Here is a 27,129-nt window from a genome sequence, read left to right on the forward strand (position 1 = left end):
TTGCTCAGTGCTGTTGGTGTCATTAATCAACCAAAAGGCCAAACAGGAATGGGAAGCCCTGTAAAAATATTTTGAGATTAGCATCACTGGTTAACTTTAGTTCAGAGATAATAGGCTGTCAATAATGAAGAGGAAACTGAGAGTTTATAATGAAATGTTTTAATATTTTGATTATTATTGTCTACATCACAGCTCAGTTATTCCAGCAGTCATTTTGTCATCAATGGGAGGTGGGGAAGTGCACACAGAAACTGAGGATCACCAGGGTGAGTAAGAGGCCTTAAACAGTAACCGTTGCATTTAAGCGGCTGCCTCACAGCAGCTTGTGTACAGTGCCTTCCGTTAACACCATCTTTCACTGCATTAAATTCAATGAAGCAACCCTGATGTGGGCAGACATTCCCAGTAGACACTCCATTATATACCCACTCTTTCTTTAACCTTGATGGTGTGTGCCATGTGAGCTTTGGCTCTTGTGAGTTTCTGATCAAATGGGAAACATTTTCTGTGAAAACGGCTCGGAACATGTATTGTGAATTGATAGACTGCAGCTGCAAAACACATTCCAACATTGTGGTACTGCACCAACCAGCAATATTCCTATCAAGCTACAGAAAAACAAAGACTAAAACCTCATCTGTAACTAATAAATGTCCCAAAAATGTGCAAAATCTCATTCTCCTATATCCCACTCCTTATGCAGGAAAACATACCAATATACCTGATAAAACCCAAACTACCACACTAATTTATCACACTCACTTCCGAGGAACACACTCCAATATATCATACAACCTATTGCAATAACTCTGGAACATTTCCCATCACCCTGAACAATAATATTCTCTAATATATCCCACTCCCATCATTTTAATTCTGTGTGATAGATGTCATATTTATTCCTGTAATGCTCTTTGATATGCCCAACATTACACTTGGTAGAAAACACAGACAGGGCCCAAGGCTACCTTGGTAAAGCTCCATGATAAACACCACACCCCTCTCTCATGCTCTCTCATGCACCCGCTCCGATTTGTGCTTGCTGATATAGTCCAATTTTGTCTCCGTAATACTGAGGTATCCCCACCTGTCTCATTAATGTCAGTAAAGCTTCCAAATAAAATCTACGTGGCTCGCAGTATCACTTGATGATAACCCACATCCCTTTGAGTGAAACACTCTTCCCCCTCGCTTTGGCACTGTTACCTTTCACACCCTTTTCAGCATTACTCTCACTGCTCATCCCATTTCATTCACATGCCAGCATACGTGTTGGGAGGGAGCAATTTCACAAAGCCTAATTTTCTGTATTTCTTGTGCTAATGCACCTACAGCAACTGAGCAGCCCTCCTTCAGTGAAGAAAGTGAGCCTATGAGACGTGAAGGGGAAAGTAAACTGCAGAGAAGTGAGCAACTGCCTGATCAGGACCAAACTAAAAGTGTGGAGATAAATGAACACAATTCAACAAAACACGAGGAACAAACCAAGAAGGATTCAGGATTCAGGTGGGGCGATTGTTATGTTAAACCCGAGTTACTATTGTCTTTGCTCCAACAATAACCTGTTATGCGGAGGGACAAGACTATTGTCATGTGAGAGTATCTTTAAGAAATGGGTGTTTATCAAATAGCTGTACTGGGTGTGCCTTTAAGAAATGGGTGTTTGTCAAATAGTTGCAGTGATGTCAGAGTGTGGGGGGAGTGTGTCTGCTTTACTTTCGCTTTGGGCTGGCAGCTGCAGGGTGTGTTTGGTTTCATTTTGAAGTTTGGGAGCTGCATTAGCAAAACCAGGTGTAATTCTGGTCTCTTTCTGCATGGAAGGAATGTCTTCAAGTCACTTGCTAATTTAACAGTGATAACTGCTCTCAGTAGAGAATTTAAACCTGATGTCTGTGTTGAAGAGGGTATTTGTCTTATGGATGTTGCAAGGAAAGATTGAGGGTTACTTATAGAATATTGTATATGTGGGGATTATTGGTGTTGATAGTTGTTAAGATGTGTGTTTAAAAATGTTAACTGAATTCATAGAATAAACATTGCTTTTGTTTAAAAATACTCTTAGTTCTCTGTTGGATCACACCTGTAAAGTGGGCCCTTGTGTTTCCCATATCCAAAATCTATTTAAAGGTTGTGGGTCAGGTGAACTCCATGATACACTTTGGGGTTCTCTAAACCCTGGCCCATAACACTATCTTTTAACTTCAAAAAGGATTTGTTGATTATTCTTCTTGAGATTTATTTTCAGTTAATTTCTATTGTCATAGTTTCCATTCTCTTTGCATTTAACGTATTTCTGCATTTCCCATGTGGAGGTTACTGTTCCTTTTAAGGTATGAGTGCTGAGAAGCGCTATTATTAGTGTGGTGGATACTTGTAGCAGTTTAATCAAGGCTGGGAGGAGGCCTTGACGTGAATTTTGAACTGGAAACGGAGAGCGCCCGAGGGACACTGGCAATGAAGTGATCGTGGCAGGTGATACGTGTGCAGAACTTAGCAAGGATGTTAGATGTAGAGTTTTGGATGAGTTCATGAATATGGATGATTGGGTTTGAGCAACTACTGTAAAGATATTCGACAAGTCAAGCCTTGAGTTGTTGAAGGAATTGATCAGGGTTTCAATAATAGAAAAGGGAGGTGGGAACAGAAATCGATTAATTCACACTTGCTATGAAAGTGTTTTTGCTCAGTGCTGTTGGTGTCATGTTAATCAACCAAAAAGGCTGAACAGGAATGGGAAGACCTGTAAAAGTGTTTTGAAATTAACATCACTGGTTAACTTTTAGTTCAGAGACATTAGAATCATAGAATCATAGAATTTACAGTGCAGAAGGAGGCCATTCTGCCCATCGACTCTGCACCGGCCCTTACAAAGAGCACCCACGTATCTACCCTATCCCCATAACCCAGTAACCCCTACTTAACCTTTTTTGGACACTAAGGGCAATTTAGCACGGCCAATCTACCTAACCTGCACATCTTTAGACTGTGGGAGGAAACCGGAGCACCCGGAGGCAACCCACGCGGACTTGGGAAGAACGTGCAGACTCCGCACAGACAGTGACCCAGGTGGGAATCGAACCTGGGGCCCTGGAGCTGTGAAGCAACTGTGCTAACCACTATGCTACCCCGCTGCCCAGCGTATTAGGCTGTCAGTGATGAAGAGGAACCACAGAATTTATAATGAAATGTTTTAATATTTTGTTTATTATTGCTTAAATCACAGCTCAGTTGTTCCCGCAGTCATTTTGTCGGCAATGGGAGATGGGGAAGTGCAGACAGAAACTGAGGATTACCAGGGTGAGTAAGAGGCCTTAAAAAGTGATAGACCGTTGCATTTAAGCAGCTGCTACACAGCAGCTTGTGTACAGAGCCTTCCGTTAACACCATCTTTAACTGCATTAATTTCAGTGCAATAACCCTGATGTGGGCAGGCATTCCTAATAGACACTCCATTATATATCCACTCTTTCTTTAACCTCGATTGTGTGTGAAGTTTGTGCCTCAGTTCTTGTGATTTTCTGAGCAAAAGGGAAATATTTTCTCTGAAAACTGCTGGGAACATGTATTGTTAATTGATTGACTGCGGCTACAGAAAACATTCCAATCTTGCAGTATTGGACCAACCAGCAATATTCCTATCAAGCTGCAGAACAACAAATACTGTGATAACCTCATCTGTACCTAATGCATGACCCAAAATCATGCACAATCCCGTTCTCGTATATCCCATTCCCAATGGAGGAAACCATACCGATATACCTGATAAAACCCAAAATACCACTCTAACTTCCTTCCAAGGAACACACCCCAATATATCTTACAACCTATTACAATTACTCTGGAGCATTTTCCATAACCCTGGACAATAATATTCTCTAATATATCCCACACCCATCATTTTAACTCTGTGATAGATGTCATATTTATCACTGTTATGCTCCTTGATATGCCCAACACTACTCGGGCATATCTCACAGATAGGGCTCCGTGATAAACACCACACCTGTCTCTCATGCTCTCATACACCCGCTCCGATTTGTGCTTGCTGATATAGTTCAATTTTTGCTCAGTAATACATACTGAGGTATCCCCACCTGTTTCATTAATGTCAGTAAAGTTTCCTAATAAAATCTACGTGGCTCGCAGTATCATTGGATGACAGCCCACATCCCTTTAAGTAAAACACGCTACCCCCTCTCATTGACACTATTACCTCTCACGCCCTTTTCAGAATTACTATCACTGCCCATCCCATTTCATTCACATGCCAGCATACGTTTTGAGTTGGGTGCAAGCGATATCACAAAGCCTAATTTTCTGTATTTCTTGTGCTAATGCACCTACAGCAATTGAGCAGCCCTCCTTCAGTGAAGAAAGCAAGAGAAGTGAAAGAGAAAGTAAACTGCAGAGAGGTGAGCGGCTGCCTAATCCGGAAGGAGCTAAAAGCGTGGAGATAAATGAACTTGATTCAACAAAACACAAAGAGACCAAGAAGGACTTGGGATCCATGTGAGTTCAACCTGAGTATCTATTATGCTTAACATTAAAGAGTTTCCTGAAGTGGGGAGGGATAACGCTGTTCTTTAACTTCAAAAGCCTTGTTGATTCTTTTGGCGCGTGTTTTTTAATTAATGTAAATCAGCTTTGACAAAGGGTCATCGGGACTCGAAATGTTAGCTCTTTTCTCTCCCTACAGATGCTGCCAGACCTGCTGAGATTTTCCAGCATTTTTTTTTGGTTTCAGATTCCAGCATTCGCAGTAATTTGCTTTTATTTTTTAATTAATTATTGACAGTATCGTTCCCCATATCATAGAATCATCCTCTACTGATGGAAGATTTGGCTCATTTTGTTTATACTTGCTCTTTGAAAAAGATATCCAAAGTGGTCATTTTCCAAAATTCTTTGTACTCTGGAATGGTTCCTGTTGCGACCCTCGACAGGAACAGAGCTGTTTAGCATCCGCTCCCCTCCTACACACCTGGGTATGAGCTACTCAGGTGACTAAGGGGCTGAGCTCCCTCCTAATTGGAGGAGCTCCCCACAGAATATAAACCCTGAACTGGAAGCAGTTTGGGAAGGAGAACCTGTGGGGAGTGGAGTGATTATTGTGACAAATGTGAAATAAAGTGAGTTACATCCTGTCAGCTTGGCCTCTTGTATTCCTTGCCTCCGTGTACAACAGTTCCTACAGATTGGAGGGTAGTGAGTGTAAACTCGCAATTCAAAAGGGAGGTAGAGAGAATACAGGAAACTATAGACCAGTGAGCCTAACGTTGTTAGTAGGGAAGTTGCTGGAGTCCATTATCAAGGATTTCACAGCACAGCATTTGGAAAGCAGTGGTGTCATCAAAGTTAGCATAGGTTTACGAATGGAAAATCATGCATGACAAATCTACTAGAATTCTTTGAAGATATAATTAGTAACTTTGACCAGGGAAACACAGTGGATGTGGCTTATTTAGACTTTCGCATGGCCTTAGAAAAGTTCTCACATAGCAGATTAATATGTAAAGTTAAAGCGCATGGGATTACGGGTAGTGTCTTGAGATGGATCAGCAGACAGGAAGCAAAAAGTTGGAATAGTCTTTTTCTGATTAGCAGGCAGTGACTAGTGGGGTACCGCAGGGATCTGTGCTAGGTCACCAACTGTTCACATTATATATTCATGATTTGGACGAGGAAACTAAATGTACTGGGCTGGATTCTCCATATTCTCCATTACGTCCCTATGCCGGCATCAAAACGGGAAAGTTTTACGCCAGAAAAACTTGGATCAAACGACCACAAATTCTTAGCCCTGCAGGGGGCTAGCAGGGACCCGGGGTACATCTCGCAGCTTTTGTTGCAGATACAGGCCCCCGCACATCTGGGTCAGAGGCCACGCGTGCGAACGGCGGCGGCCTCCAGCTGCCGCGCCGTGCTCCATGGCGAACTCGGAACGTAGAGCAAACCCAGAAAAGAAACCCCATGATCGGCTGCGCGGATGATCCTCCACTCCCGCACAAGCATCCCCAGCCGTCTATAACGCCCTCCATGGCCTCCGATTGGCCAGCCTTTGACCAGGGTGGCCGCGGACTGAGTTCGCAGCTGCTAAGCGGATATTGTGACCGGTTGGAACACATTAGTTCCACGGCGTCGGGACTTTGGCCGGTCGGGTGTGGAGAATGGCTGAGCGTGCCTCTGGCAATGGCCCCAGGTAGGTCCCAGGCGGAGCGGCGCACTGAGTACGCCGCTTTTCGGGCCCGCAGAATCGATGAACTGCTGCTGGTCTCGATTTAGAACATAGAACATAGAACGATACAGCGCAGTACAGGCCCTTCGGCACTCAATGTTGCACCGACATGGAAAAAAAAAACTAAAGGCCATCTAACCTACACTATGCCCTTATCATCCATATGCTTATCCAATAAACTTTAAATGCCCTCAAATGTTGGCGAGTTCACTACTGTTGCAGGTAGGGCATTCCACGGCCTCACCACTCTTTGCGTAAAAAACCCACCTCTGACCTCTGTCCTATATCTATTACCCCTCAATTTAAGGCTATGTCCCCTCGTGATAGCCACCTCCATCCGCGGGAGAAGGCTCTCGCTGTCCACCCTATCTAACCCTCTGATCATTTTGTATGCCTCTATTAGGTCACCTCTTAACCTTCTTCTCTCTAACGAAAACAACCTCAAGTCCATCAGCCTTTCCTCATAAGATTTTCCCTCCATACCAGGCAACATCCTGGTAAATCTCCTCTGCACCCGTTCCAAAGCTTCCATGTCCTTCCTATAATGAGGCGACCAGAACTGTACGCAATACTCCAAATGCGGCCGTACTAGGGTTTTGTACAACTGCAACATGACCTCATGGCTCCGGAACTCAATCCCTCTACCAATAAAGGCCATCACACCATAGGCCTTCTTCACAACCCTATCAACCTGGGTGGCAACTTTCAGGGATCTATGTACATGGACACCGAGATCCCTCTGCTCATCCACACTACCAAGAATTTTACCATTAGCCAAATATTCCGCATTCCTGTTATTCTTTCCAAAGTGAATCACCTCACACTTCTCCACATTAAACTCCATTTGCCACCTCTCAGCCCAGCTCTGCAGCTTATCTATGTCCCTCTGTAACCTGCAACATCCTTCCACACTGTCTACAACTCCACCGACTTTAGTGTCGTCTGCAAATTTACTTACCCATCCTTCTGCTCCCTCCTCTAGGTCATTTATAAAAATGACAAACAGCAACGGCCCCAGAACAGATCCTTGTGGTACGCCACTCGTAACTGAACTCCATTCTGAACATTTCCCATCAACCACCACTCTGTCTTCTTTCAACTAGCCAATTTCTGATCCACATCTCTAAATCACCCTCAATCCCCAGCCTCCGTATTTTCTGCAATATCCGACCGTGGGGAACCTTATCAAACGCTTTACTGAAATCCATATACACCACATCAACTGCTTTACCCTCGTCCACCTGTTCAGTCACCTTCTCAAAGAACTCGATAAGGTTTGTGAGGCATGACCTACCCTTCACAAAACCATGCTGACTATCCCTAATCATATTATTCCTATCTAGATGATTATAAATCGTATCTTTTATAATCCTCTCCAAGACTTTACCCACCACAGATGTTAGGCTCACCGGCCTATAGTTACCGGGGTTATCTCTACTCCCCTTCTTGAACAAAGGGACCACATTTGCTATCCTCCAGTCCTCTGGCACTATTCCTGTAGCCAATGATGACCTAAAAATCAAAGCCAAAGGCTCAGCAATCTCTTCCCTGGCTTCCCAGAGAATCCTAGGATAAATCCCATCCGGCCCCGGGGACTTATCTATTTTCACCTTGTCCAGAATTGCTAACACTTCTTCCCTACTCACCTCAATGCCATCTATTCTAATAGCCTGGGTCTCAGCATTCTCCTCCACAATATTATTTTTTTCCTGAGTGAATACTGACAAAAAGTATTCATTTAGTATCTCGCTTATCTCCTCAGCCTCCACACACAACTTCCCACCACTGTCCTTGACTGGCCCTACTCTTACCCTAGTCATTCTTTTATTCCTGACATAAATTTCTTGCGGCAACGTGGATGCTCCGCCCCATGGGCAGGCTGCGATTTCGGCGCGAGGGTGCGGGGAATCCAGCCCATTGTCTCCAAATTTGAAGATGATTAAAAGTTGGGTGGGAGGGTCTGCTGTGAGGAGGATGCTAGGATGCTTCAGTGGGATTTGGACAGGCTGAGTGAATGGGCACATGCATGGTAGATGCAATATAATGTGGATAAATGTGAGGTTACCCGCTTCGGTAGCAAAAATAGGAAGGCAGGTTATTATTTGAATAGGTGTTTTACTGCAATCGTATAGGACATTGGTGAGGCCACCCCTGACGTTTTGTGTGCAGTTTTGATGTCCTTATCTGAGGAAGGATGTTCTTGCTATGGAGAGAGTGCAGGCTGATTCCTGGGATGTCATATGAGGAGATACTAAGTTGGTTAGGATTGTATTCATTGGAGTTTAGAAGAGTGAGAGGGGATCTCATAGAAACTTACGAAATTCAGGACTAGACAGGGTAGATTCAGAAAGAATGTTCCCGATGATGGGGGAGTCCAGAGCTAGCGGTCATAGTTTGAGGATAAGGACTGAGGTGAGGAGAAATTTCTTCACCCAGAGTGTACTGAATCTGTGGAATTCACTACTACAGAAAATAGTTGTGGCCAAAACGTTATGTAATTTCAAGAAGGAATTAGATATAGTTCTTGGGGTTAAAGGGATCAAGGGATATGAGGGGGGAAGACAGGATCAGGCTATTGAACTTGATGATCAGCCATGATCATAATGAATGGCGGAGCAGGCTTGAAAGGCGGAATGACCTTCTGCTTCTATGTTGCTATGTCCTCTGGGGTGGAGAATTCCAAAGATTCGCAACCTTCTGAGTGAAGAAACTTCTCATCTTAATCTTAAAACAGATATGAGAATCAGCCTATCTACATGTAACCTGGGGAGCACAGTTGCTTCACAGCTCCAGAGTCCCAGGTTCGATTCCCGGATTGGGTCACTGTCTGTGCGGAGTCTGCACGTTCTCCCCATGTCTGCGTGGGTTTCCTCATGGTTTTCCGGTTTCCTCCCACAGTCCAAAGATGTGGATTGACCATGCTAAATTGCCCCTAGTGTCCAAAAAAGGGTAGGTGGGGTTACGGGGATAAAGTGGATGTGTGGGGATATGATGGAGGTGTCGGGCTTAAGTGGGGTGCTCTTTCCAAGGGCCGGTGCAGACTCGATAGACCAAATGGCCTCCTTCTGCACTGTAAATTCTATGCATTCTATGAATACCCTGTCACATCCTGTGAGAATTATCTACGTTTCAGAGAGAACACCCCTCAGTCTTTGAAACTGTATCAAAGTGCCCTCAATCTCATCAAAGGACAATCCTGCCAGCCCAGGGATTAATCTGGTGAATGTCTGTTGCACTCCCTCTGTGACAAGTATATTTATCCTTAGATAAGGAGACCAAAACTGTACATACTACCCCAGGTGCAGTCTCACCAAGGTACTATAGTATTGCAGCTTGACATCTTTTTTAAAAAAAAAAATGAAATGAAAATCGCTCATTGTCACAAGTAGGCTTCAAATTAAGTTACTGTGAAAAGCCCCTAGTCGCCACATTCCGGTGCCTGTTCAGGGAGGCTGGTACAGGAATTGAACCCGCACTTCTTGGCCTGCTTGAAAAGCCAGCTATTTGGCCCTGTGCTAAACCAGCCCCTTACACCTTTACTTCTATACTCAAATCCCTTTTCAATTAAGGTCAACATACTATTTGCCTTATTGATTGTTGCATCTACATGACTCATGAACAAGGATACCTTTTGGACATCAATTTTTCCCAAGCCTTTATCTTCCAAAGATCAAAAAAGAACAAAGAATAATACAGCACAGGAACAGGCCCTTCGGCCCTCCAAGCCTGTACTGGTCATGATACCACAAAAATCCTCAGTGCTTCCTTGTGCCATTTCCCTCTATATCCATCATATCCATGTATTTGTTGAGATGCATTTTGAGTGCCGTTAATGTATCTGCTTCCACAACCTCCCCTGGCAACGCGTTCTAGGCACTCACCACAATCTGTGTAACAAACCTGCCTCGCACAACTCCTCTAAACCTTGCCTCACGGACATTAAACCAATGGCCCCTGGTGACTGATCCTTGCACCCTGGGAAAGAGTGCCTGCCCATCCACTCTATCCATGCCCCTCATAATCTTATAGACCTCAACCAGGTCACTCCTTAACCTCTGTCGTGCTCATGAAAACAGTGCAAGTCTATTCAGCCTCTCCGCACAGCTAACAATAATCTTTTTATTATTGTCACAAGTACGGCTTACATTAACACTGCAATAAAGTTACTGTGAAAATCTCCTAGCCGCCTGTTTGGGTACACAGAGGGAGAACTCAGAATGTCCAGTTCACCTAACAGCACATCTTTCGGGACTTGTAGGAGGAAACCGGAGCACCCGGATGAAACGCATGCAAACACGGGGAGAACGTGCAGATCTGCAGAGACAGTGGCCCAAGCCGCGAATCGAACCCGTGACCCTGGCGCACATGAAGCAACAGTGCTAACCATTGTGCTACATTGCTGCCCACACCCTCCAAACGAGGCAACATCCTGGTAAACATAAGAACATAAGAACTAGGAGCAGGAGTAGGCCATCTGGCCCCTCGAGCCTGCTCCGCCATTCAAAGAGATCATGGCTGATCTTTTGTGGACTCAGCTCCACTTTCCGGCCCGAACACCCTTAATCCCTTTATTCTTCAACAAACTATCTATCTTTACCTTAAAAACATTTAATGAAGGAGCCTAAACTGCTTCACTGGGCAAGGAATTCCATAGATTCACAACCCTTTGGATGAAGAAGTTCCTCCTAAACTCAGTCCTAAACCTACTTCCCCTTATTTTGAGCCTTTGTCCCCTGGTCTGCTGTCACCCGCCAGTGGAAACAACATGCCCGCATCTATCCTGTCTATTCCCTTCATAATTTTAAATGTTTCTATAAGATCCCCCCTCATCCTTCTAAATTCCAACGAGTACAGTCCCAGTCTACTCAACCTCTACTCGTAATCCAACCCTTTCAGCTCTTTTATTAACCTAGTGAATCTCCTCTGCACACCCTCCAGTGCCAGTATGTCCTTTCTCAAGTAAGGAGACCAAAACTGAACACAATACTCCAGGTGTGGCCTCACTAACACCTTATACAATTGCAGCATAACCTCCCTAGTCTTAAACCCCATCTCTCTAGCAATGAAGGACAAAATTCCATTTGCCTTCTTAATCACCTGTTGCACCTGTAAACCAACTTTCTGTGACTCATGCACCAGCACACCCAAGTCTCTCTGCACAGCAGCATGCTTTAATATTTTATTGTTTAAATAATAATCCCGTTTGCTGTTATTCCTACCAATATGGATAAACTCACATTTGTCAACATTGTATTCCATCTGCCAGACCCTAGCCCATTCACTTAACCTATCCAAATCCCTCTGCAGACTTCCAGTATCCTCTGCACTTTTCGCTTTACCACTCATCTTGGTGTCATCTGCAAACTTGGACACATTGCCCTTGGTCCCCAACTCCAAATTATCTTTGTAAATTTTGAACAATTGTGGGCCCAACACGGATCCCTGAGGGACACCACTAGCTACTGATTGCCAACCAGAGAAACACCCATTAATCCCCACTCTTTGCTTTCTATTTTTCGGGTCAGGGATGTCTCCGATCGGCTGCAGGACATACTGAAGGGGGAGGGTGAACAGCCAGTTGTCGTGGTGCATATAGGCACCAACGATATAGGTAAAAAAAGGGATGAGGTCCTCCAATCATAATTTAGGGAGTTAGGAGATAAGTTTAAAAAGTAGGACCTCAAAGGTAGTAATCTCAGGATTGCTACCAGTGCCACGGGACAGTCAGAGTAGAAATTCAAGAATAGTCAGAATGAATACGTGGCTCGAGAGATGGTGCAGGAGGGAGGGGGTTCAGATTTTTGGGACATTAGAACCGGTTCTGGGGGTGGTGGGACCATTACAAACCGGATGGTCTACACCTGGGCAGGACTGGAACCAATGTCCTAGGGGGTGCTTTTGCTAACACTGTTGGGGAGGTTTTAAACTAATGTGGCAGGGGGATGGGAACCAGATTAGGAAGTTAGAGGTCAGTAAAGAAGCAGCAACTAAAGCCAGTAAGGTACGAGACAATAAACTCAATGCGACTGAGGGGAAGAGTAGACAGGGAAGAGATGATGAACGCAAAGGTGGTCTGAGGTGCATTTGTTTTAATGCGAGAAATGTAGCAGGTAAGGCAGATGAATTTAGGGCTTGGATCAGTACCTGGGAATATGATGCTATTGGTATTACTGAGACTTGGTTGAGGGAAGGGCAGGATTGGCAACTGAATATCCCAGGGTATAGATGCTTCAGGAGGGATAGAGAGGGAGATAAAAGGGGTGGAGGAGTTGCATTACTCGTCAGAGATGATATCACAGCTGTGATTAAGGAAGGCACGATAGAGGATTCGAGCACTGAGGCAATATGGGTTGAGCTGAGAAATAGGAAGGGTGCAGTAACATTGTTGGGACTTTACTACAGGCCTCCCAAAAGTGAGCATGAAGTAGGGGTACAAATATGCAGACAGATTATCGAAAAATGTAGGAGCAATAGGGTGGTTGTGATGGGAGATTTTAACTTCCCCAACATTCAATGGGATTCGTGTAGTGTTGGAGGCGTAGATGGAGCAGAGTTTGTAAGGAGCATCCAGGAAAGTTTTTTTTAGAGCAGTATGTAAATAGTCCAACTCGGGAAGGGGCCATACTGGACCTGGTATTGGGGAATGATCCCGGCCAGGTGGTTGATGTTTCAGTCGGTGATTACTTTGGGAATAGCGATCACAATTCCGTAAGTTTTAGAATACTCATGGACAAGGACAAGAGGGGTCCGAAAGGAAGAGTACTAAATTGGGGAAAGGCAGAGTATAACAAAATTCGGTAGGAGCTAGGGAATGTGGATTGGGAGCAGCTGTTTAAGGGTAAATCCACATTTGAAATGTGGAAGTCTTTTAAGGAAAGGTTGATTAGAGTGCAGGACAGACATGTTCCTGTGAAAATGAAAGATAGAAATGGCAAGATTAGGGAACCATGGATGACGGGTGAAATTGTGAGACTAGCTAAGATGAAAAAGGAAGCATACATAGGATCAAGGCAACTCAAAACTGATGAAGCTTTGGAGGAATATCGGGAAAGTAGGACGAATCTCAAACGCGCAATAAAGAGGGCTAAAAGGGGTCATGAAATCTCTTTCGCTAACAGGGTTAAGGAAAATCCCAAAGCATTTTATTCGTATGTAAGGAGCAAGAGGGTAACTAGAGAAAGGATTGGCCCACTTAAAGACAAAAGAGGGAATTTATGCGTGGACTCAGAGGAAATGGGTGAGATTCTTAATGAGTACTTTGCATCGGTATTCAGAAAGGAGAGGGACAAGACGGATGTTGAGGCTAGGAATGGATGTTTAAATACTCTCGGTCAAGTTGTCATACGGATGGGGGAAGTTTGGGTATTCTAAAAGACATTAAGGTGGACAAGTCCCCAGGACCGGATGGAATCTCTCCCAGGTTACTGAGGGAAGCGAGGGTCGAAATAGCTGGGGCCTTAACAGATATCTTTGCAGCATCCTTGAGCACGGGTGAGGTCCCGGAGTACTGGAGAATTGCTAATGTTATCCCTTTGTTTAAGAAGGGTAGCAGGGATAATCCAGGGAATTATAGACCTGTGAGCTTGACGTCAGTGGTAGGCAAACTGTTGGAGAAGATACTGAGGGGTAGGATCTATGCACATTTGGAAGAAAATAGACTTATCAGTGATAGGCAGCATGGTTTTGTGCAGGGAAGGTCATGTCTTACAAACCTAATAGAATTCTTTGAGGAAGTGACAAAGTTAATTGATGAGGGAAGGGCTGTAGATGTCGTATACATAGACTTTAGTAAGGCGTTTGATAAGGTTTCCCATGGCAGGTTGATGGAAAAAGTGAAGTCGTATGGGGTTCAGGGTGTACTAGCTAGATGGATAAAGAACTGGCTGGGCAACAGGAGACAGAGAGTAGTGGTGGAAGGGAGTGTCTCAAAATGGAGAAGGGTGACTAGTGGTGTTCCACAGGGATCCGTGCTCGGACCACTGTTGTTTGTGATCTACATAAATGACCTGGAGGAAGGTATAGGTGGTCTGATTAGCAAGTTTGCAGATGATACTAAGATTGGTGGAGTTGCAGATAGCGAGGAGGACTGTCAGAGAATACAACAAAATATAGATAGATTGGAAAGTTGGGCAGAGAAATGGCAGATGGAGTTCAATCCAGGCAAATGCGAGGTGATGCATTTTGGAAGATCAAATTCAAGAGCGGACTATAAGGTCAATGGAAGGGTGTTGGGGAAAATTGATGTGCAGAGAGATCTGGGAGATCAGGTCCATTGTACCCTGAAGGTGGCAACGCAGGTTGATAGAGTGGTCAAGAAGGCATACAGCATGCTTGCCTTCATCGGACGGGGTATTGAGTACAAGAGTTGGCAGGTCATGTTACAGTTGTGTAGGACTTTGGTTCGGCCACATTTGGAATACTGCGTGCAGTTCTGGTCGCCACATTACCAGAAGGATGTGGATGCCTTGGAGAGGGTGCAGAGGAGGTTCACCAGGATGTTGCCTGGAATGGAGGGTGCTAGCTATGAAGAAAGGTTGAGTAGATTAGGATTGTTTTCATTGGAAAGACGGAGGTTGAAGGGGGGACCTGATTGAGGTCTACAAAATTATGAGAGGTATGGACAGGGTGGATAGCAACAAGCTTTTCCCAAGACTGGGGGTGTCAGTTACAAGGGGTCACGATTTCAAGGTGAGAGGGGGAAAGTTTAAGGGAGATGTGCTTGGAAAGTTTTTTACGCAGAGGGTGGTGGGTGCCTGGAACACTTTACCAGTGGAGGTGGTAGAGGCGGGCACGATACCATCATTTAAGAAGCATCTAGACAGGTATATGAATGGGCGGGAACAGGGGGAAGTAGACCTTGGAAAATAGGAGACAGGTGTAGATAAAGGATCTGGATCGGCGCAGGCGGGGAGGGCCGAAGGGCCTGTTCCTGTGCTGTAATTTTTTTTGTCCTATTAATTAACCAATCCTCTAACCATGCTACTACTTTACCCTTAATAGAACATAGAACAGTACAGCACAGAACAGGCCCTTCGGCCCTCGATGTTGTTCCGAGCAATGATCACCCTACTCAAAGCCACGTATCCACCCTATACCCGTAACCCAACAACCCCCCTTAACCTTACTTTTTTTTTAGGACACTATGGGCAATTTAGCATGGCCAATCCACCTAACCTGCACATCTTTGGACTGTGGGAGGAAACCGGATCACCCGGAGGAAACCCACGCACACACGGGGAGGACGTGCAGACTCCGCACAGACAGTGACCCAGCCGGGAATCGAACCTGGGACCCTGGAGCTGTGAAGCATTTATGCTAACCACCATGCTACCGTGCTGCCCCTAATGCCATGAATCTTTATCTTATGCAGCAACCTTTTGTGTGGCACCTTGTCAAAGGCTTTCTGTAATTCCAGATATACCACATCCATTGGCTCCCCGATATCTAGTGCACTGGTAATGTCCTCAAAAAATTCCACTAAATTAGTTAGGCACGACCTGCCCTTTATGAACGCATGCTGCGTCTGCCCAATGGGACAATTTCTATCCAGATGCCTCGTTATTTCTTCCTTGATGATAAATTCCAGCATCTTTCCTACTACCGAAGTTCAGCTCACTGGCCTATAATTTCCTGCTCTCTCCGTACCTCCTTTTTTAAACAGTGGTGTCACATTTGCTAATTTCCAATCCACCGGGACCACCCCAGAGTCTAGTGAATTTTGGTAAATCATCACTAGTGCATCTTTCAATTTCCCTAGCCATCTCTTTTAGCACTCTGGGATGCATTCCATCAGGGCCAGGTGACTTGTCTACCTTTAGCCCCATTAGCTTGCCCCTCACTACCTCCTTAGTGATAACAATCCTCTCCAGGTCCTCACCTGTCATAGCCTCAATTCTATCAGTCACTGGCATGTTATTTGTGTCTTCCAGTGTGAAGACCGACCCAAAAAACCTGTTCAGTACATCAGCCATTTCCTCATATACCATTATTAAAACTCCCTTCTCATCCTCTAAAGGACCAATATTTACCTTAGCCACTCTTTTTTGTTTTGTATATTTGTAAAAACTTTTACTTTCTGTTTTTATATTCTGAGCAAGTTTACTCTCATACGCTATCTTACTCTTTATAGCTTTTTTAGTAGCTTTCTGTTGCCCCCTAAATATTTCCCAGTCCTCTCGTCTCCCACCAATCTTTGCCACTTTGTATGCTTTTTCCTTCAATTTGATACTTTCCCTTATTTCCTTAGATATCCATGGTCGATTTTCCCTCTTTCTACCGTCCTTCCTTTTTGTTGGTATAAACCTTTGCTGAGCACTGTGAAAAATAGCTTGGAAGGTTCTCCACTGTTCAATTGTTTCACCATAATGTCTTTGCTCCCAGTCTACCTTAGCTAGCTCTTCTCTCATCCTATTGTAATCTCCTTTGTTTAAGCACAAAACACTAGTGTTTGATTTTACCTTCTCACCCTCCATCTGTATTTTAAATTCCAACATATTGTGATCACTCCTTCCAAGAGGATCCCTAACTATGAGATCATGAATCAATCCTGTCTCATTACACAGGACAAGATCGAGGACCGCTTGTTCCCCCATAGGTTCCATTACATACTGTTCTAGGAAACTATCGCGGATACACTCTATAAACTCCTCCTCAAGGCTGCCTTGACCGACCTGGTTAAACCAATCGACATGTAGATTAAAATCCAACATGATAACTGCTGTACCATTTCTACATGCATCAGTTATTTCTTTGTTTATTGCCTGCCCCACCATAATGTTACTATTTGGTGGCGTATCGACTACTCCTATCAGTGACTTTTTCGCCTTACTATTCCTGATTTCCACCCAAATGGATTCAACCTTATCCTCCATAGCACCGATGTCATCCCTTAATATTGCCCGGGTGTCATCCTTAAATAACAGAGCTGCACGACCTCCCTTGCCATCCACTCTGTCCTTCCGTATAGTTGATACCCTCGGATATTGAACTCCCAGTCTTGACCATCCTTTAACCATGTTTCAGTAATGGCCACTAAATCATAGTCATTCACGATGATTTGTGCCATCGTTTACTTTATTCCGAATACTACGAGCATTCAGGTAAAGTACACTTATGTTGTTTTTTTTACCTCTGTTTTGAATCTTAACATCTCCAGTTTTATTCCTTTTAGTATTACTGGGCCTAGTCACTGAGCTCCCCTCAGTCACTGTACCTTGTACTGTCGCCCTTTTTGATTTTTGACTATGTCTTCTCTGCCTTGCACTTTCCCCCTTCCTTTTGCTTCTGTCCCTGTTTTACTACCTTCCAACTTCCTGCATCGGTTCCCATCCCCCTGCCACCTTAGTTTAAACCCTCCCCGACAGCTCTAGCAAACACCCCCCCCCCCCCCCCCCCCCCCCCCCAGGACATCAGTTCCAGTCTTGCCCAGGTGCAGATGTCCGGTTTGTACTGGTCCCACCTGCCCCTAACCGGTCCTAATGCCCCAGGAATTTGAATCCCTCCCTCTTGCACCATCTCTCGAGCCACGCATACATCCTATCTATCCTAACATTCCTACTCTGACTAGCTCGTGGCACTGGTAGCAATCCTGAGATTACTACCTTTAAGGTCCTACTTTTTAGTTTAATTCCTAACTCCCTGAATTCAGCCCTCCCCAGAATGTCCTGCAGCTGCTCCGAGACATCTTTGACCCTTGCACCAGGGAGGCAACATACCATCCTGGAGTCTCGAATGCGTCCACAGAACCGCCTGCCTATTCCCCTTACGATCGAGTCCCCTATCACTATAACCCTGCCATTTTTCTTCCTGCCCTGTTGCGCAGCAGAGCCAGCCACGGTGCCATGAACCTTGCTGCTGCCTTCCCCTGGTGAGCCATCTCCCCCAACAGTATCGAAAGCGGTATATCTGTTTTGCAGGGAGATGACCGCAGGGGACAACTGCACTGCCTTCCTACTCTTGCTCTGTCTTTTGGTCACCCATTTGCTATCTCCCTCAGTAACTTTCACCTGCGGTGTGACCAACTCGCTAAACGTGCTATCCCTGACCTCCTCAGCATCGCGGATGCTCCAAGGTGAGTCCATCCGCAGCTCCAGAGCCGTCAAACGGTCTAACAGGAGCTGCAACTGAACACACTTCCTGCACGTGAAAAAGCCAGGGACAGTGGACGTGTCCCTGAGCTCCCACATCGCACACGAGGAGCATGACACGGGTCTGGGATCTCCTGCCATGTCTTAAACCTTAGGTAAACTTATACAACTACAATTTCAAAATAAAAATAAATAAATTAGACAGTGAAAAGAAAAAATAAAAACTACTTACCAGTCACTTACCAGGGTTAAAAAGCACCTCCTCCCCACCCAGCTTCGAATTCCCAAACTCCGTCTGGCTGTGTCTTCTTTGGCTCACTGGGAGAACTCATCCAGGGTTTCAGATGCTCTCTGGTTCTCTCCCTTTCCTGATTTCCTCACTGCACCAAATTACCAAGTTGCAATTCCCACTCTGGCTGTGCTCACTCCGGCTGTGTCTCCTCTGCACACTCTCCAAAGCCTCCACATCCTTCTGGTAGTGAGGCAACCAGAATTGTGTGTAATATTCCAAGTGCGGCCTCTATTGCAGAAATAGCTTGTCTTTCTGTCTTTTCTCCCAAGGTGGATAGCCTCACATATATTTACATTATATACCGTCTGCCTTTCAAAATGGCGGTCAGATGGTTCAGTTGGCTGGGTGGTTGGTTTGTGATGCGGAGCGATGCCAACTGCATGGGTTCAATTGTGTACTGGCCGAGATTATTCATGAAGGCACTGCCTTCTCAACCTTGCCCTTGCCTGAGGTATGGTGACCCGCAAGTTAAATCACCACCAGCTCTCAAAGGGGAGAGCAACCTATGGTCCTCAGGGACTATGGTGACTTTCAATTCATTTCACTTAGTTCGTTGAAGTCCCCTTGGGGCCTCCTTGCATCCCACCTAGTTTTGTGACATAGATACCATGGAAGCCATGTAAAGATGTACTGAGATTAGCATCGCTGATTATACTTAGTTCAGATATTAGACTGTCAGGGATGAACAATTTGTAATACAATGTTTTAATATGTATTTTGTTGCTCTTTAAATCACAGCTCAGTTATTTCAGCAGTCACTTTGTCAGCAGTGGGAGATGAGATAGTACAGCTGGAGATTGAGGATCGGCAGGGTGAGTAAGAAACCTCTAGAAGTCATGGTCACACCATTGAGTTGCAGCGGCTGCAACACGGCAGCTTTTCTCGAGGGTACAGATTCCGCCGGTTGACACCATCTCTTACCCAATCATTTCAATGAAATGACCCTGATGTGGGCAGAACATTACCAATAGATATCTCATTATTTCCCCATTCTTTCTTTAACCTTCGGCTTTGTGTGTAGTGTGAACATTGGCTCTTCTGGGTTCCTGAACAAAACAGAACCATCTCCCACTGGTGTTGCCAAATCTGGGGTATCTACTTTAGTCAGATATTAATCTGACAGTTATTGATGAGGATATTGCTTTCAGAGTCGCCAGGTATCAAATGATACCACCACAAGGTTCAACCGGATATCGATCAAAGACCCAACAACCAGTTAGTCCGTTCAAGTTCAATAATGGTTTATTTACACACAAGATTAACTCACACATGCAACATTAAAACACTACAAGCTAAACTACACCTAACACTACAACAAACTGTACTTAACATTCAGGCACCCAGCTTTGGCAGAGGAACAAGGCCTTTGTTCGGATCTGGAGTGGCTGGGTCTGGAGAAGTAACTTTGGTTCTGCTGGGCTCATCTGTCTGGTAACGATCGTTGATCTTGAACTTGCTTCTGGTTGTTGGCTTCAGGTATAGGCCGGGCCGAAGAGTGCCGGTGTGCCAGGGCCAAAAGAGATCGAACACATGGCAGTGTCTCTCTTTATCCTTGGGGGTTTCGCGATCTTTTGGACGGTCCTGAGCTTTGGACCCAGTAACCCGGCAGGCTTCGATTACTGCCTTTGATTTGAGCCAATAAAGGGACGGGTTCCGAGATGGCTGGGTGTGTCCTGAGCGGTCATTGACCTTGGCTGTTTGGGCTTCCTGGGTGAAGGGAGTGGCGCCGATGTGTCTGGGTCTGTATCTGATACCTGAGTACAAGTCTTTAGTCCTGGGCAAATGGGTCATTAGAATGTAAATCAGCTGGGAGTTTCGATAGTGTCTGGTTCTCTAGTGGTAAATATACACTTAAGCTCTGAGTTTGTTTGGATCCTGCATTGGCCATATTTCCCTTTGTGAGTGGCCATGTTTCCCATCGTAAGTGGCCATCCCAGCTGGCTACAATAGTGATCATGAATTGGGATTGCCTGATAGTTGAGGAGCAGAAAATCACCAGCCTTACAGTACTTGGAACATGCAGCATTTCGAGAACAACAAATAATGGAAATAATCCACCTTTGTCTATTAAATGCCCCATGCTTCGAACAATATCACTCAAAGCCGAAGGTTAAAGAAAGAATGGGGAAATAATGAGATGTCTATTGGCAATGTTCTCACCATTCTCTTGACAGAAACTCTATTATATACCCGCACCCTCATTGGAATCCTTTCTGTGGGCTGCATATTAAACAAGTTCAGCGTTCGTCAGTGATTTACGGTTGCACTGCTAGAGGCAGCTGCCATTAGTTAATTTGTATGCTACAATAACCATTACAAAGACACGGTTGCAAAGTGATTTCTGGTTGGACCTGATACTCATGGGTATTTTACATTTTGGAAGGACAGAAAGAAAGCACAAGGAGATTGGGTAGTTTTGTTAATAAAGGATGAGATTAGCACATCTTGATTGAGAGGATCAAAATGTACAGTCTGTTTGGGTAGAGAACAGTAATAACAATGATGTGGAGATGCCGGCGTTGGACTGGGGTGAGCACAGTAAGAAGTCTTACAACATCAGGTTAAAGTCCAACAGGTTTGTTTCAAACACGAGCTTTTGGAGCACTGCTCCTTCCTCAGGTGAATGGAGAGGTATGTTCCAGAAACATTTATATAGACAAAGTCAGAGATGCCGGACAATGCTTGGAATGCGAGCATTAGCAGGTAATCAAATCGTTACAGATCCAGAGAGAGGGATAATCCCACGTTAAAGAGGTGTGAATTGTCTCAAGCCAGGACAGTTGGTAGGATTTTGCAAATCCAGGCCAGATGGTGGGGGGTGAATGTAATGCAACATGAATGCAAGATCCCGGTTGAGGCCGCACTCATGCGTGCGGAACTTAGCTATAAGTTTTTGCTCGGCAATTGTCGCGTGTCCTGAAGGCCGCCTTGGAGAACGCTTACCCGGAGATCAGAGGCTGAATGCCCTTGACTGCTGAAGTCTTCCCTGACTGGAAGGGAACATTCCTGCCTGGTGATTGTTGCACGATGCCCGTTCATTCGTTGTTGCAGTGTCTGCATGGTCTCGTCAATGTACCACGCTTCGGGACATCCTTTCCTGCAGCGTATGAGGTAGACTACATTGGTCGAGTCGCACGAGTATGTGCCGCGTACCTGGTGGGTGGTGTTACCACGTGTAATGGTGGTATCCATGTCGATGATCTGGCATGTCTTGCAGAGATTGTGTGGTGTCGTGGTCGCTGTTCTGAAGGCTTGGTAATTTGCTGCAAACAATGGTTTGTTTGAGGTTGCGTGGTTGTTTGAAGGCCAGTAGTGGGGGTGTGGGGATGACCCTGGCAAGATGTTCATCTTCATTGATGATGTGTTGAGGCTGCGAAGAAGATGTCGTAGTTTCTCCGCCCCAGGAAAGTACTGGACGACGAAGGGTACTCTGTCAGTGGTGTCCCGTGTTTGTCTTCTGAGGATGTCGGTGCGGTTTTTTGCTGTGGCGCATTGGAACTGTCGATCGATGAGTCGAGCGCCATATCCCGTTCGTACGAGGGCATCTTTCAGTATCTGTAGGTGTCTGTTACGCTCCTATCCGACTGAGCAGAATCTGTGTATACGGAGGGCTTGTCCATAGGGGATGGCTTCTTCAATGTGTTTTGGGTGAAAGCTGGAACTTCTCCATTACACGTGGAAACACCACCCACCAGGTACGCAGCACATACTCGTGCGACTTGACCAATGTAGTCTACCTCATATGCTGCAGGAAAGGATGTCCCGAAGCGTGGTACATTGGCGAGACCGTGCAGACACTGCAACAACGAATGAACGGGCATCGTGCGACAATCACCAAGCAGGAATGTTCCCTTCCAGTCGGGGAACACTTCAGCAGTCAAGGGCATTCAGCCTCTGATCTCCGAGTAAGCGTTCTCCAAGGCGGCCTTCAGGACACGCAACAACGCAGAATTGCCGAGCAAAAACTTATCGTTCTGCACGCATGAGTGCGGCCTCAACCGGGATCTTGGATTCATGTCGCATTACATTCACTCCCCACCATCTGGCCTGGACTTGCAAAATCCTACCAACTGTCCTGCCTTGAGACAATTCACACCTCTTTCACCTGGGGTTATCCCTCTCTCTGGATCTGTAACGATTTGATTACCTGCTAATGCACGCATTCCAAGCATTGTCCGGCATAGAATTATAGAATTTACAGTGCAGAAGGAGGCCATTCAGTCCATCGAGTCTGCACCGGCTCTTGGAAAGAGCACCCTACCCAAGGTCAACAACTCCACCCTATCCCCATAACCCAGTAACCCCACCCAACACTAAGGGCAATTTTGGACACTAAGGGCAATTTATCATGGCCAATCCACCTAACCTGCACATCTTTGGACTGTGGGAGGAAACCGGAGCACCCGGAGGAAACCCACGCACACACATAAGAACATAAGAACTAGGAGCAGGAGTAGGCCATCTGGCCCCTCGAGCCTGCTCCGCCATTCAATGAGATCATGGCTGATCTTTTGTGGACTCAGCTCCACTTTCCGGCCCGAACACCATAACCCTTAATCCCTTTATTCTTCAAAAAAATACGGGGAGGATGTGCAGACTCCGCTCAGACAGTGACCCAAGCCGGAATCGAACCTGGGACCCTGGAGCTGTGAAGCGATTGTGCTATCCACAATGCTACCGTGCTGCCCTCTGACTTTATCTATATAAATGTTTCTGGAACATACCTCTCCATTCACCTGAGGAAGGAGCAGTGCTCAAAGCTCGTGTTTGAAACAAACCTGTTGGACTTTAACCTGGTGTTGTAAGACTTCTTACAGTAATAACAATGGAAAGAGGTTATTCGTACGATTGGTCTATAAACTCAATGACAGTAGCTCTGCTATAGGAAAGAGCATAAATCAAAAAGTGATGGGGGAATTGGAAGAAAGGTGGTCCAAAATCGTCGGTGATTTTAATTTTCATATTTTTAAAAATTCATTAATGGGATGTGGGCATCGCTGACTCAACCAGCATTAATTGCCCATCCCTAATTGCCCTTGAGAAGGTGCTGGTGAGCTGTCTTTTTGAACTGCTGCAGCCCCTGAGGTGTAGTTTCATCCTCAGTGCTGTTAAGGAGGAGTTCCTTGATTTCGATCCAGTGACAGTGAAGGAATGGCAATATATTTCCAAGGAAGGATGGTGAATGACTTGGAGGGGAACTTCCTGGTTGTGGTGTTCTGAGGTATTAGTTGCCTTTGTCCTTCTGGACGCTGGCAGCCATGAGTTTGGAAGGTGCTGCCTTGGTGACTTCCTGCATTGCATCTTGGGGCAGCACGGTAGCATGGTGGTTAGCATAAATGCTTCACGGCTCCAGGGTCCCAGGTTCAGTTCCCGGCTGGGTCACTGTCTGTGCGGAGTCTGCACGTCCTCCCCGTGTGTGCGTGGGTTTCCTCCGGGTGCTCCGGTTTCCTCCCCCAGTCCAAAGATGTGCGGGTTAGGTGGATTGGCCATGCTAAATTGCCTGTAGTGTCCTAAAAAGTAAGGTTAAGGGGGGGTTGTTGGGTTACGGGTATAGGGTGGATACGAGGTTTGAGTAGGGTGATCATTGCTCGGCACAACATCGAGGGCCGAAGGGCCTGTTCTGTGCTGTACTGTTCTATGTTCTATGTTCTATCTTGTAAATGGTACATACGGCTGTTTGTTGGTGGTGGAAATATTGAATGTTTGTTGAAGGGTCCCAATCCAAGTGTTCGGTTTGTCGTGATACCGTGAACTCCTTGAGTGCTGTTGGAGCTGTACTGATCCAGGCATATTGAGAGTAATCCATCACACCTAACTTGTGCCTTGTAGGTAGTGGACATGGTTTGGGGTGACAGAAAGTGAATTATCCACTGCAGAAATCTTGATCTTTGACTGCTCTTGTAGCCACAGTATTAATATGGCTAATCCAATCAGTTTCTAACAAAGGCTAATAATCTCCCAGGATCTTGATCGTGGGGGATTTAAAGATGGTAATTCCTTTGAATGCCAAGGCCATTGTTAGATCCTGTCTTGTTGGAGATTGTCATTGTCTGGCACTTGTGTAGCTCAAATGTTACTTGCCACTTGTCAGCCCAAGCCTGGATATTGGCCAAGACTTGTTGCTTTTGTGCATGGATTGCTCAGTATCTGAGGAGTCACACATGATGCTGAATATTGAGCAACTATCAGCAAATCTCCTCACTTCTGATCTTATGTTGGAAGGAAGGCCATTGATGAAGCAGCTGAAGATGGTTGGACCCAGCACAGTACCCCGAGGAACCCCTGCAATGATGTACTGGAACTGAGATGATTGACCTTGATTAATAAGGAGGTCAGGGGTTATGGGGGATGGCATGAGAATGGGGATAAGAAAAATATCAGCCATGATTGAATGTGGAGCAGACTCGATGGGCCGAGTGGCCTACTTCTGCTCCTATATCTTATTGTCTTATGGACCTCCAACAACCACAACCATCTACCTTTGTGTTAGGTATGACTCCAACCAGTGGAGGAGCTTCCCCCGATTCTCATTGACTCCAGTTTTGCTAGGGCTCCTTGAAACCATACTCGATCAAATGCTGCCTTGATGTCACTCTCAACTGACCTCTGGGATTTCGTTTTTTGTTCATGTTTGAACCAAGGCTATAATGAGGTCAGGAACTGAGTGACCTTGGCAGAACCCAAACTGAGTGTAAGTGAGCAGGTTATTGCTGAATAAGTGGTGCTTGATAACACTTGACCCCTTTGATCATTTTACTGATCCAGTGTAGACTAATGGGGCGATAATTGAGCAAATCAAATTTTCAAACATACCCTCAGAGATAATAAGTTCATAGAATGTATTTAAGACAGTTTTTTTGGAGCTCCATATTCTGGAAACCAACTTGGTAATGTGCTATGAGATAGGATTAGTTAATTACTTCATAGTGAAGGATCGTCTAGGTAAGAGTGATCATAACATGATGGAATTTCACATTCAATTTGAAGGTGAGACGTATGGCTCAGAAACTGCTGTCTTAAACTTCAATAAAGGCGATTACAAGTGTATGAATACTGATATGGCAGTAGAGAAGCAGTAGCAGATTTTGTTTCATTGCTCTCAACAAAAATATATTCTATTGAGAATTCAAGACTCTGAGAAGGATACACCATCCCCAGCTAATTAAGAAAGTTAAGGATGGTATCAAATAGAATGAATAGATGTGCAATGCTGGAAAAATTCCCAGAAGATTGGGAAAATTTTACAAACCAGCAAAAGACAGGAATTTCTTCATAATTTTTTGTTGTATGAGAGAAGACCAGAAAGAAATATAAAAACAGACAGTCAAAGCTTCTAGAAGTTTAAATAAAGGAAAAGAGTAGCTTTCGAGAACGGTGGCCCCTTAGAGGGTGTGATTGAATAATGGGGAACAAGGAAATGGCAGTGGCTTTCAACAAGTAATTTGTATCTGTCTTCACAGCAGAAGATGCAAAAGCACCCCAAAATAATAGAAAAGCAAGGGATAAAAAGGAGGTTGGAACTAAAAGTACTCTGAGAATGAAAGACACTAAAAGCTGACAAGTACCGTGGAACTGATGGCAAAGCTCCTAGGATATTAAAATAAGTGGCTGCAGAGATCATGGATGCAATGGTTCATGGTTATAATCTTTCAAAATGCCTGAATGCTACTGACTGGAAAACTGCAAATGTAATAACATTATTTAAGAAAGGAGAGTGTCAGAAAGCCCAAAACTATAAGCCGTAACATCTGTCATCCGGAAAATGCTGGATCTTTTATTAAGGAAGTAGTAGCAGGACATTTAGAAAAATATAATACAATCAAGTAGAATCCACATTGTTTATGAAAGGGAAATAATGTTTGATCAATTGATTAGGGTTTTTTGAGGATGTGACAAGCAGGATGGATTAATATGAACCAGAAGATGTTGTGTAGTTGGATTTCCAAATGGCATATAATAAGGTGCCACACAATGTTGCTGCACAATATAACAGTTTCTGGTGTTAGGGTACATTAGAACATAGAACGATACGGCGCAGTACAGGCCCTTCGGCCCTCGATGTTGCACCGACATGGAAAAAACTAAAGGCCATCTAACCTACACTATGCCCTTATCATCCATATGCTTATCCAATAAACTTTTAAATGCCCTCAATGTTGGCGAGTTCACTACTGTTGCAGGTAGGGCATTCCACAGCCTCACCACACTTTGCGTAAAAAACCCACCTCTGACCTCTGTCCTATATCTATTACCCCTCAATTTAAGGCTATGTCCCCTCGTGCTAGCCACTTCCATCCGCGGGAGAAGGCTCTCGCTGTCCACCCTATCTAACCCTCTGATCATTTTGTATGCCTCTATTAGGTCACCTCTTAACCTTCTTCTCTCTAACGAACACAACCTCAAGTCCATCAGCCTTTCCTCATAAGATTTTCCCTCCATACCAGGCAACATCCTGGTAAATCTCCTCTGTACCTGTTCCAAAGCTTCCACGTCCTTCCTATAATGAGGCGACCAGA

The 27,129-nt window shown here is 45.0% G+C and overlaps 1 protein-coding gene across 19 annotated transcripts in view; it reads left to right on the forward strand.

Moving 5' to 3' along the window:
- Positions 1-27,129, forward strand: part of dnaaf1 (dynein axonemal assembly factor 1) — a 176,868-nt gene that overhangs the window by 49,823 nt on the left and 99,916 nt on the right. For 16 of the 19 annotated variants that reach the window (XM_038807180.1, XM_038807183.1, XM_038807173.1 and 13 more), the window contains 5 exons: positions 193-266; positions 1,335-1,506; positions 3,224-3,297; positions 4,347-4,509; positions 19,352-19,425. In XM_038807180.1, coding sequence (XP_038663108.1) covers positions 193-266; positions 1,335-1,506; positions 3,224-3,297; positions 4,347-4,509; positions 19,352-19,425 — 557 coding nt within the window. The remainder of the gene's footprint in view (positions 1-192; positions 267-1,334; positions 1,507-3,223; positions 3,298-4,346; positions 4,510-19,351; positions 19,426-27,129) is intronic. The other 3 variants (XM_038807184.1, XM_038807185.1, XM_038807189.1) reach the window with 3 other exon arrangements.

This window comes from Scyliorhinus canicula, chromosome 9 (genome assembly GCF_902713615.1).
Source record: "Scyliorhinus canicula chromosome 9, sScyCan1.1, whole genome shotgun sequence".
Taxonomy (NCBI): Eukaryota; Metazoa; Chordata; class Chondrichthyes; order Carcharhiniformes; family Scyliorhinidae; genus Scyliorhinus; species Scyliorhinus canicula.